At 49.8% G+C, this 12,957-nt stretch overlaps 1 protein-coding gene across 1 annotated transcript in view; it reads right to left on the reverse strand.

Annotated features, from left to right (window-relative positions):
- The window catches only part of LOC124253603 (huntingtin-like), a 69,842-nt gene that overhangs the window by 9,331 nt on the left and 47,554 nt on the right, over nucleotides 1–12,957 (reverse strand). Inside the window, 7 exon segments of the mRNA XM_046687408.1 lie at nucleotides 2,296–2,450; nucleotides 9,240–9,331; nucleotides 9,607–9,748; nucleotides 9,750–9,784; nucleotides 10,188–10,245; nucleotides 10,247–10,326; nucleotides 10,558–10,638. Coding sequence (XP_046543364.1) covers nucleotides 2,296–2,450; nucleotides 9,240–9,331; nucleotides 9,607–9,748; nucleotides 9,750–9,784; nucleotides 10,188–10,245; nucleotides 10,247–10,326; nucleotides 10,558–10,638 — 643 coding nt within the window.

Here is a 12,957-nt window from a genome sequence, read left to right on the forward strand (position 1 = left end):
AGCAGTCACGTCAGAGATTAGACCACATGTTCATTGTTTAGCAGTCATGTCAGAGATTAGACCACATGTCCATTGCTTAGCAGTCACATCAGAGATTAGACGACATGTCCATTGTTAGCAGTCACGTCAGAGATTAGACCACATGTCCATTGTTAGCAGTCACGTCAGAGATTAGACCACATGTCCATTGTTAGCAGTCACGTCAGAGGTTAGACCACATGTCCATTGTTAGCAGTCACGTCAGAGATTAGACCACATGATTGTTTCACACAGAGGTTAGACCACATGTCCATTGTTTAGCAGTCACATGTCAGAGGTTAGACCACATGTCCATTGTTAGGTTAGACCACATGTCCATTGTTAGTCCATTGTCCATTGTTAGCAGTCACGCCAGAGATTAGACCACATGTCCATTGTTAGCAGTCACGTCCAGAGGTTAGACCACATGTCCATTGTTAGCAGTCACATGTCAGAGGTTAGACCACATGTCCATTGTTAGCAGTCACGTCAGAGGTTAGACCACATGTCCATTGTTAGCAGTCACGTCAGAGGTTAGACCACATGTCCATTGTTAGCAGTCACGTCAGAGGTTAGACCACATGTCCATTGTTAGCAGTCACGTCAGAGGTTAGACCACATGTAGACCAGAGATTAGACCACATGTCCATTGTTAGCAGTCACGTCAGAGATTAGACCACATGTCCATTGTTAGCAGTCACGCCAGAGATTAGACCACATGTCCATTGTTTAGACCACATGTCCATTGTTAGCAGTCAGAGGTTAGACCACATGTCCATTGTTAGCAGTCACATCAGAGATTAGACCACATGTCCATTGTTAGCAGTCACGTCAGAGATTAGACCACATGTCTATTGGTCTATTGTTAGCAGTCACGTCAGAGATTAGACCACATGTCCATTGTTAGCAGTCACGTCAGAGATAAGTTGTTGTTTGTTTAATGCCAGAATCAGATGCATGATAGTGGCTGGCAAATATTTGAGTCTGAGCCTGAAAAACAAAAGACTGGAAGCATGGTGTGCGTGCGTGGTTGTTGTTAATGCTGCACTCAACAATATTCCAGCTATATGACGGCGGTCTGTAAATAATCCAGTCTGGACCAGACAATCCAGTGATTAACAGCATAAGCATCGATCTACACAATGAGGATACAATGATATCTGTCAACCATGTCAGCGAGTCTGACCACACGATCCCGTTAGTCGCCAGTTTTACGACAAGCATGGGTTACTGAAGATCAATTCTAACCCGGATCTTCACGGGTAGACTGGAAGCATGAGCAATAATGTACACCTTCATGGCATATTTACACCCATCCAAAATTGTGCCATCTTATTTGTTTATGTTTTGTTTAACACCACCACAATAGCAATATTTCACCTGTAACAGAGCAGTCTGTGTAAAGGCTGGAGCAGACAATCCAGTGATTGACAACATGAGCACTGACTTTTGAAAATAAGATATAATGACATGCAATAAACCACGTCACCATGCCTGATAAACTGATCCTGTTAGTCGCCTCATACAACAAGTGTTGTCGGCGAGCTGTCTAAGGCACCGCACTTGTAAGCAAAGGTGCCTGGATCGATCCCCACTTATGACCGGGTGTAAAAATCTTGGAGCAAACATTACTTGCAGGCTCTTTCAGTGTTGTCACAACCCCTAATGTGCAGTACACAACCCTGTGCACTTAAAAGAACCCATTCATCCGATGATAGGTGACCAGATGGTGGACACACGAACACGTGCAGACACCTAGTTCAGTAACGTGCAGTATCACTGGACAAAATACTGTGACTATATGTGTTCCAGTTTACCCAGCTGCAAATGGGTACTTTGTGAGGATGAGGCTGAGTTTGGTTTTACGTCGCTTTTAGCAATATTCCAGCAACATCACGGCGAGGGGACACCAGAAATGGGCTTCACACATTGTGCCCATGTGGGGATTTGAACCCGGGTCTTTGGCGTGACGAGCCAACGCTTTAACCATTAGGCTACCCCACCGCCCCTTGTGAGGATGAGGCTGAGTGATAACTCGCTGCACCTAACAGGCTTCATGAGTTGAATACTCCCCAGGGAACACTCAAGCGCCTTGAGCATGTACTAGTTGTGTGGATATGTGCGTATATAAATATCCTATCATATCATCATCATATCATATCATGTTGAAGACCAATTTGAACATGAATCTTCACTGGGCATGTCACCAAGTGGTGTGAAGAGTTCATAGGACATGTCAGAGGTTAAAGGTGATGGCGTAAAAGAAGAGAAACATACCGTGTGTGCAGGAAGGCCAGGGGCTTATCTCTGGGCTGGACTTCAAACATGCTGTTGCCAGGGTTACCGGCAATTGGGATGAGGATTGACTGCAGAAGGAGGGCTGTGATGGCCTTCACGGAGATCACCATCACCTGGCTTCGATCTACCTCCTCCTGGAACACACACAGACACGGTTTGTTTGAGTAGCTGAGCACAATTTCCAAATCAATACTAACTCTTGTAAAGGAGTACACCAAACAGAATTTGTTTCTGAGGATAGTTAAGAATGGGTAATCTTTTGTTCTATATTCTAAAACAGACTTCCTAAGGAGATGAATATCTCACACTTAGGAGAAACATGCAATTAAGTTTCAGTGAGTGAGTGAGTGAGTTTGGTTTTTACGCCGCTTTTAGCAATATTCCAGCAATATCACAGTGGGGGACACCAGAAATGAGCTTCACACATTGTATCCATGAGGGGATTCGACCCCGGGTCTTCGGCGTGACGAGGCCAACGCTTCAACCTCTAGGCTACCCCACCGCCCCAATTAATTTTCAGAGTGGGATAGATCAGGGATATTTGTTTGAGGCTGCATATATTTCAGTCAAAGAACACTTAATGTTTTCTTTGAAGTAAGGAGCAGAAACTGGGGTACATATTATGCATTTTCCGGCTGAAAAATGTCCTGTGACAGTTGTATCAATGTTTTTGAATAAAAGATTGTACAATAAATAAACTCTTTTATTTATTATCACGGACCCTACCTCGCGGAGTTACCTCCCTTAAGCATCGCTCAACTGGGTAGGCTCCTAGACCCGTATCATCATTCCTTCTGCTGAATTCTTATCAGTGAACAGAATTGCGGGGAGGTGGAGGCCCCTACCCCAAGGGCGACTCTCTTCAAAGAATTGAAAACCTCTGCAGGTTTGGTTAATTCTTTTCAGAGAGATCGATCCCTTGGGGTACATATTATGCATAAACACAGACTCCCAAAGACCGGAGGCCAGGGAGGAGGGAATTCTGTCCAAGCACACTCAAAATATAGCGATCGTATCATGGAAAAAATTGAACAGACGCCATAACACTCACCTGTCACTTTCGACCCAGTTTAAGCTTCAGCGAGAAGCATTATGGGAGGGGAACTGACAGGGAGGATTTGTGCTCAAAAGGCGACCTCTAGCATAATGAGACATTGCTGCGTGATGCGAATATCAACGAAATCCGACCCACTAAGTGGCTTCTTTCATGAGAGCACCGTGGGGAAAACAAAATACCACTCACTAACGATACAGTAACTCCGTGAAGAATCGAAAGGGGTACAGGTTCTCTGAGTGAGCTCACATTAGCAGACATGTCAATAATGGAATCTTATTGTACAGTAAGCGTCAAAACAAACCAATAAACCAAGACTCACTCGGTCAGGGTGGCAGGACACTGTCCACTGGAGAGAACAATACGACCAAAGTTTTTGCGACACGAGGAATGCGTATCGAGCTGATAATGGCGTATAAGCGTGCTTGGCGGCTCCAAATAGCGTGAGCAGATCTCTTCAATGGGAGTGCCCGATGCAAAAAGCTTTTGATGCGGCTACTGTCCCTGACGAGTGAGCCTTCAACCCCTCAGGGAGGCTTTGCCCTTAGCCTGATAAGCGGCACAAATACGATACTAGCCAGCGAGACAAAGTCTGCTTGCTTCGCTGGCGAACCAGCCTTCCGCCACCGTAACAACAGAACAGCTGGGTACCCGTCACGGATCCCCTCGCGTTCGTTTGAGATAGACTTTGGCGTCTTCACGGACATCCAACGGGTGAGTGCTCATAGGAGTGGTCCCCGATGTGGAAGGCTGGGTAAGAGTAGGAAGTTCGATAGAGCTGTCACATGGAAAGCGTGATCGACCTTCGGTCGGTAAAGTATCTGGGAGGGCGAATACTGACCACGATCCGTGTGAAACACAGTCAGCGCCCGGTCGGACGACATAGCATGTAAATCGCCGACCCGCCGACCAGATGTTACCGCCACCAGAAAACAGCTTTCCAGGTCAACAACTGAATGGAAATAGCCGATAGGTGTGAGAAAGTGGGACGGACAGCCAATCGAACCGCGATCGACAAATCCCAAGGTGGACTGGTTCGCCTGAGAGCAGGTCGAATCCGTTCCAGCGCCAGCGAAAGCTATGCGAGAGGGTGCTGCCCCAGAAGAGCACCATCGACAGGGGTGTGAAAAGTGGAAATAGCGGTGGAGTAGCCGCTGAATGGTCAGCTTACCGCCAGGCCTTCTTCCAAAGCGAGCTTGCAAAAACTCCAATACCGGACTAAATCCGCCAGAAAAGGGATCTGCAATCCCCTTATCTGAACACCAGCGGCGCATGGCGGGACCACCTATCCTCGTTACTGAGCGTTTTGCCGAATCCCGCCGAAGCCAGAATTGTGTCTGCAACTGCTGCAGGAATTCCGTGCCCGCCGAGGTTAGACCTGACAGAGGCCAAGCCACCCACTGAATCCGTGGATTTGGGTGGGGAAGCTCCGTTCTGAGTGAGAATGTCCGATTCGCCAAAGGTAATAGAACAGGAGGCTGAGCCAGAAACCTGAGAATTACGGAAACCAGCTCTGTGGACGGCCAAAGCGGTGCCAGTAGCACAAGTAGCCGAGGAGCTGGCTGGGTGGACAGCTGTGAAAGGACACGGGGAATGAGTGGCTTGGCGGAACGCCCAGAGCACTTTGCCCGTCAATCCAGCAGGAAGGTGTCGGCAGCCAAGCCCTGGGTCGGTATCCGAGCAGAACATCGGGTGTCTGATGCGCCCCGCCGGGCGCAAACAGATCCACCTCGAACGACCCGTTACAACTGGGAGATTACTGTGAATATCTGCCTGTCGAGCATCCACTCGCGCGCGGGGCCAGGATCCGGCGCAGGCGCATCTGCTCGACGCTCTCCAGCCCCGGAGATAAACAGGGAGTACCTGACAATCGCATTACTGGTCGCTCCAGAGGAGAAAGTCCCACGCTTCGGAGGCGCTGGGGACACCGTGCCTCCCTGCTTCAGGATGTACGACATGGCCGCCTGGTTGTCTAACTGAAGACGGACTACCTGGCCCGCGGACATGCTCTCTGAAGCTTCGAATACCAACCGCACAGCTCTCAGTTCCAACACGTTGATGTGAAGGTGAGCTTCGGCTTCGGACCAGAGTCCGAAGCCGACAGACTGCCCAGAACGCCCCAGCCCGTGAGGGACGCATCTGTCTGAACTGTGAGAGCTGGCGCCGATTTCCAAGGTAACCCCTGGTGAGATTTCCGACATTTGTCCACCACTGAAGGTGAGGTGTCAACCACTCGGGGACTGTGAGACTCGCGCCCAGATCCTCCGTGTGAGTCCACAGCCCAGCCAAAGCTTGCTGTATGGGACGCATCCTCAACCGCGCCCGCCACACTACAGAGATCGTCGCCGCCATATGGCCCAGTAGACGGAGCCAAGTCCGTGCTGGTGCCTGGGGCTGGGAGAGGAATGAAGAGACCATCTCCGAACTCTGGTGACCGGTCGGGCGACAAGGAAAGCGAGATCCTTGTTCGTTTGGAATCAGGCTCCAAGAAAACCAAGTCCTGGGTGGGTACCAGGTCGGATTTCTTGAGGTTGATGATCCACCCCAGTCGAAGTTAGAATGTCTATCACTGTGTGAGTAGCATCTTGATTTCGCTGGCTGTGTTAGTGCTCCGAGCAACCAGTCGTCTAGGTAAGGGTAACAACGCCTTCCTTGCGGCGAGCTAGGGTAGCTGGGACTAACATGAGCTTGGTGAACACCCTTGGGGCAGTCGATATGCCGAGAAGGAGCACCCTGAATTGGTAATACATCCCGTCGTAAAGAGAACCGAAGGTACTGCTTGAGCGATGGATGTATGGGTACATGCAGAATCGCATCCTTTAGGTCGATTGGCGTGAGCCAATCGCCGGGCTGAACAGATGAGATCACCGGCGCGCAGTGTCTCCATCTTGAAGGATGGGACTTCGAAAGCATGCGATTCAACCCCTTGAGGTTGAGAATCGGACCGAACCCGCCGCTTTCTTCGGGACGAGGAAGTACGTGGAATAAAATCCCGCCTGTTCCTCTCCCGGTGGAATGCGCCGATTGGCGGACTTGTCCAGCAGAGCCTGAACCGTCGCCAAGCAATATGTCCGCCCTGGCTTGACATGGCGGCACGGAGTGCGGCGTATGCCGGTGAAGTCGGGCGGACCTCGCTTCCACAGTGGGAGATGGCCTATGCTGACCGTGGCCAGCACCCAAGCGTTGTTGGTAGCCTTCTCCCATTCCGGCAGGAATAGAGAGGCGGCCTCCCACTGGGATATGGGGTAGGAGCGTGTGTAGACCCGGTAGCAGCGGAGCTGACTGGGTGTGACACCACGGCTTGAGCGGCAGCCTGATGGGTTAACGGGAGGTCGGGGCAGACCTCCCAGCCCGCTGAAAAGGCTGGGAGCTAGTCGAGGACTGCTCCTTGCCCCTACCCTTGGCGGACCTGTTCCTCCGCCTACCCCTACCAAGCGGCGAAGCCAGCCGGCAGACTTCGGGTGTAGGCTGCACCCGGGCGGAGGAAGGTGGCTTGCGGAGGCGGGCGAGACACCAGCTGGTGCTCCAACAAGGCCTTAGAGTCCTTGAAGGAGGTAGCTGCAGCGGCAGCCTCCCCGTATGACCTGCTGGGCCCCTGGAAGAGGGTGGCGCCCCAGACGGAAAGGGAGGGCCAGCAAGGTCTGCTGTGTTGCTGCCGAGTACCTAGACGCGTCGACAGCCACAGCCCGGCGCATCCCCATGACTGCGCACATCACCGTCGACGCAGCAGACCGCAAAGAGTCGCAGAGGTGAGCCTGCACTTCGAAAAGCTGACGGAGCAGCCGCGACATGCGGCGACACGTCGCCAGCATGCCCCTCCGCCTCCAGGGCCGACCTCTGAACCCGAGGAGAGGTAGGCCTCATGGACCACCACCCGCACCTGCTGCATCGCGTTCCGGTAGACCTCCTCGTAGGTCCGGTGCAGCGTGCCGCAGGGGATGCCCGCGAGGGCAAAAGGTGGAGTTAGAAGCCCTTGCCGAGCAGCCGGGCTGCTCGGAGGAAGCCGAGCCTCCCCAGGGCGGCGGAAGTGAAAACACATTAGTCAACAATTGGTACAACGAACAGGGGAATCCTCCCAAGCTGGTAGCGCCGCCGCGAGTTCAGGTAAGTCAAACCTTACTCGGGCACCAGACAAGAGGGGATCGACCGTCGTCCGAGACCAGCGATGGCAGAATGCGGAGCTGCGTCTGTGAGGGTTGCCTAGGGGCAAACGCCTGCGCCAGGCAAGCGGAACTCAGTCGAGTCCACGCGCAACCAGCAGGCACCGCTGACCTGGGGTAGGCCCTCGGCAATTCTCTGCCGGACCTCCCGCCAAGGCGAAGCAAAAGCGGAAGCCGCCCGTCATGCTCCTCGACCTCCCAAGCTCCATTGCCTCGGCGTCCGAGCCCGAGTCAGAGGCTGGGTCTCCTCCGTAAGAGGACCCTAACCCCGACCCGGTGGACTGCCTAGCGCTAGGAACCACAGGAAGGGAAGAACAGACAGACTGCTCCCGTCCAGCCAGCCCGGCGTCGTGGACCCGGTCCGAGGCGCTGGAGGCAGGCCAGGCAGAACTGGTGCCTCGGCTCTCATGGGGCGGGTGTGCGCAAGGACGGAATACCAGGAATACTCAGCGGCCCTCGGCGAGCCTCGAGAGGGGACTGGGAGCACCTCCCTCTCCCGGAGCAGCCGAGGCGTCCCGGATCGAAGCCAGAGGCAGCGGATCTACAGGCGCCTCAAGGCCGAGGATCGAGCCGAGCCGGCGATCCACCCGGACTCTCCGCCCCGTCCCGAGTGGGTGAGGAACTCCTGCCGGAGACCTCCAACCGACTCGCGAGCGAAGGACTTCATCGAGTCCATCTGCTGCTGAAACATAGACTCCATCAGTGACATGTCAAAACCACTTTCGAAGTGGCAGGAGGAAGGGCCGCGGGATTTTTTCCCTTTTGACACACGTTTGGACTTAGGCGGGGGAACCTGCGTCAGGTCCCCTCCGCCTCCGCATTTGGCGATAGAACAAGGTGTCGGCAGCCCGCCTCTTCTGGGCCGGGGAAAAGGCCAGACAAATAGGGCAGGAGTCAGCCTCATGGCCTGTCTTCTCCAGACAGGCCCACGCAGCTGAAGTATGACTGTCGGCCCGGGGATACTCCCCTCACAGACCGAACAGCATGAAAAGGCCTGAAACAAACACGCCAAACATGTGAGTTAATGGCTGCCAGCAGCATATAAACGCGTAGAAAACATTGAAAAACTACGTGAAGGTTACCGCGAAAGTAATAGTTGGTTTTAATCACGCAATATTACGACCACATGGCACGCTAAACTTCCCGCCATGGCAGAGCAACACGTCGCGTAACCACGGGGAAAGTTGGCGTATTTTGTATTAATACAAAGTCACAATTATGAAACAACCAACTGTAAAGCTTTACTGTTCTTGTTTTAGACAAATAAAGACCATACATACAGGTGGTGTCTCAGACATAGTCTCTTTTAACAGCGCCGTACGGCTCATGAATGGGTTACTCAAAACACGTCTGTTCACGGCCGTGACAGCAGAAGGAATGATGATACGGGTCTAGGAGCCTACCCAGTTGGTGCGCATGCGCTAAGGGAGGTAACTCCGTGAGGTAGGGTCCGTATAATAAATAAAAGAGTTTATTTATTGTACAATCTTTTTATTCAAAAAACATTGATACAACTGTCACAGGACATTTTTCAGCCGGAAAATGCATAAAATGTACCCCAAGGACGATCTCTCTGAAAAAGAATGAAGATATTTTGCCAGTTGTTCTGACACAAAAGATTTATTAGGAAAAAAACACAGAAAAAAATGACAGATCCCAGGAGGACAAAATGTTCTGGCTGTCTTTCAATCCTCTGGAGAGACACTCACCTCATGTGTCAGGTCCATACCACCTGACACAGGGTTGAGTAACGCCAGCAGACTCATCCACGTCTCTTCAAACTGCTGCCGACTGACCCATCCTACAGCAACAACAGTAGGTAGGGAGATGAAATGGGGTTTAATGTAATCCTGAGTGCTTATATAGTGTTTAGTGACTAGTCAGGACTCTGATACCATTCAGGGAGAGTACACTGACTCTTGAGCCTATGCCTAGAATGCCTAGAACGCTGATAGAACAGTGACCCAAAGACGCCATTTCGTTGTTTAATGAAAGCAAGAATCACCTTATAATTATAATTCGCAGGAAGTTGTCAACTACTGACATCAGGCATTGGATGAGTGTCTTGTGGCTTACCCAGTGTGTTGACCCGCAAAACAAATTCCTTCAAGACTTCTTTCTCCTGTAGAAAGTCAACAGGTAATGGAGGTAGTTTTGTCTTCAGATCTCCTGATGGGGAGGGAGCCCAGCCCAGCTTCCATACAAGTGGTGGTGTTCGATGCGTATGTGTTAACTAGCTGGAGTCGCCCGAGACCTGCAGATACATGTCATATACGTGTCTCAGAATCACAAACACCAACAGCCTTAATTTGCTAAAGAAGTGTTGCATGTCCAATGACTAGCTAATTTAATTTCAGGCAGAAGAGCTTTTACCTGTCAGTGAAAACAACACCATGTCTGTGTTCAGTTAAAAACATTGACGTGTTGAGAACATGTTTGCCCTGTAAGTGGTAATAAAATATGAATGATGACGACTTCAGATCGTGTAAACTGACCACTACATCTGTGATAACAACACTCACAGACTCCAGACACTCCAAGTTATAAGTAAAGATATTTCCACTTCAAGTTATCGGTGAGTGAAAATCCTATCCAGTATATCATGGACTGCAACTTTAATGCAAGTTATCATTGCCTTCGTGTAACACTGTACTTACCAATGACGATATTCCTGATGGGAGCTGCTATCACTGGGGGCAAGGGGAGACTAGTGTGGGGTCTTTGGTTTCAGGCGAGTCTGTAGACAGTGAACCAACTCCGAGATCTGGTCACATGCACGGATAAGGAATGATGATTCTGGAAGAAGGAAGAGATCAAATAAAAATATTCCCTGGTTCAATGGAATCACCCTGCCATCATAACCTGACATTTTTGTTAAGGGTTGTTACATATGATCAATTACACAAAAATGTAAAAAAGACAATGAATTAAAGGTCTTCAAACATGCAATAGGGAAAAAGAGTCAAGATCGATTCCACTGTGAGGGAATCAAGAAATCTTTCATCTGTGGTGACAAGTTGTACCAACCATCTCTGGAATTTGTCATACTGTCGTCCTCTCTGTCCTGATGAGCTAACACAGCCACCTTCTCCCCTGGCAACACCACCACTGAAATACAAGCAGCACTTCAACAAGCTTGACCACTACCGGACTCTATAACTTAGTTCTCTGATACAGTGACATAACATACAACTTGAAAAAACATTAAGCACAGGATACAAATTGTTGTAAATGTAATTTGTTAAATAAAATTGATATTTTATACTTATCCTGACTCATGATCTTTTGCTAATCTCCCTTTCCCTTGCGAATGGTAGTGGAACACTTGAATCCTTTGTAGTTCCCGAAGCAGATGTAAAAATACACTCACCAACGAGTTACCTCCCTTTTCCCACGCCAAACAGTCATGTGACCAGCCTTACTTGTCACTCTCTCCTGATTTTTCTGTCAATGCACCTGGATCTACTGTGAAATCCGAAGTGTTTCCAGCGGGGAGGTTGGGAGGGCTTCTCCTCATGAGTCAGGATAAGTATAAAATATCAATTTTACTTAAAAAACTACATATTTTTCCTTATCCTGACTCATGATCTTTTGCTTATAGAATCCTACGGATTGGTAGTGAGTCAAGCCACTTCCTGGATTCAACAGCTGTCCATAGATACGTCCTGTATCCCCCCCATGGGAACTGCGTAACAGCATTTCCTAGATCCTATTCTTCCAACTTCCGTTGTAACTCGGGGGGACCACCATCTTGTCTTGCTTCTCTCTCAGGCAAGTGAATCTTCTAGATTCATGTGGCTTAAGATATACTAGTATCTTCTTATTACTAGTTATCTATAACAACCCATAGATTATGATAAGATCTTTATCATAAATGAGGTGCGACCCCTTTACGTACAGGTAAGATCTTTACCCGTACAGAGTCTTAATCACTCATGCTAGCCTAGTCTAGACTGCGCATGGACTTTCAAGACGTCTTCGGTGGCTATGTCTCGGAGGTAGATTGTTGGCAAACACCGTATCCCACTTCCAGAGCAGCCCTCCACAATTGATGATATAGAGCAATTTCCATGCAGAGCAAGTGTCGACGCCAGTGCTCTGACTTCGTGTGGGTTGGAAGCTCTTGGAGGTTCTAATCCTGCTGCTTTGTAGGCTCTTAGTATAACGGCTCTCATCCAAAATGATATTGTCGTTCTTGAGACTTCCACTGCTGTCTCCGTCGACAAAGGGGATGAATAGGCGCTTGAATTTTCTTCTCCTTGTTTTAGTCTTATGAAGATATATCTTCAAGGCTCTGACAGGACACAAGGATAAGTCCTGGGTGTCCTCCGGTCAGAAGATCGTAGATAGCGCGCTGGCACATGGAACTGTCTATCTGGTTGACCAGGTAGTTGATTCTTTGCAATAAAATCCCATCTCAGGCCTAGATGTACTGCAGCACGGTGCCCCGTGTTGAATCTAGTTCGTCCAAAGTTCAGCGCATGTATCTCAGACATACGAGCTGCCGTGGCTTGGGCAAGCAGGAACAGAGCTTTCTGCGTGAGTAGCTCGAAGGTAGTCTGCTCTAGAGGTCCGTAGGCATCGCTCATGAGATGACGTAGAATTACATTCAGATCCCAGGCTGGTGCTCTGAATTTCTTTTGCTGGTCCTCCAGTTTAAAAGATCGCAGCAGAGCTAGTAATTCTGGTACTTTTGTCAATTTGAGGCCTGACTTCCAAGTGATGACTGTACTAATGGCTGCCAGATATGTAGATAATGTCGAACCTTTCAGATGTCTTGTATATCTAAGGTGACATAGATATTCCGCCACTTGAGGATGAGACGCTTTCATAGCTGTGAAGCCTTTCCGCCTTGCATATTGCTCAAATTTCTGCCATTTGTCGTCATACAAATTGCAAGTAGATCTGCGTAACGCTAGGGTCACTGCTTTCACTGCTCTGGCGGAGTATCCTCTTTTCTTCAGACAGGTTTTGATACGGTCCACATGTGTAGCTGGAACAATTTTGGGTTCCAGTGGACTTGCTTGGTGTGCGGATGTCTGAGTAGGTTCGGCCATTCTGGTAGTTTGAGGGTTGGACTTCCGAGATCTTCTATTAGGTATAGGAACCAGACTCTCTCTGGCCAATAGGGCACGACCAAAGTCAGTTGTAGCGCTTGTGTCTGTTTGATCTTCAACAGTACTTTCGGTAGTAAGATCGGAGGTGGAAACGCGTAAGCATTTAGTCCTTCCCATCATATGTTCAGGGCATCTGCTGCCCAGGCTTGGGGGTCTGGTACTGGTGAAACAAACGTCTGTAGTTGTTTGTTGAACCTTGTGGTGAACAGGTCTATGCATGGGGATCCTGTTTCCCTTATGATGAGCCGGAACGCTTCTGGATGGAGCATCCATTCCGTGGGTGATGTGTGCAGTGGTCGGGAAAGAGCGT

This window comes from Haliotis rubra, unplaced genomic scaffold, assembly GCF_003918875.1.
Source record: "Haliotis rubra isolate DU_JTF1 unplaced genomic scaffold, ASM391887v1 Scf546, whole genome shotgun sequence".
Classification (NCBI taxonomy): Eukaryota; Metazoa; Mollusca; class Gastropoda; order Lepetellida; family Haliotidae; genus Haliotis; species Haliotis rubra.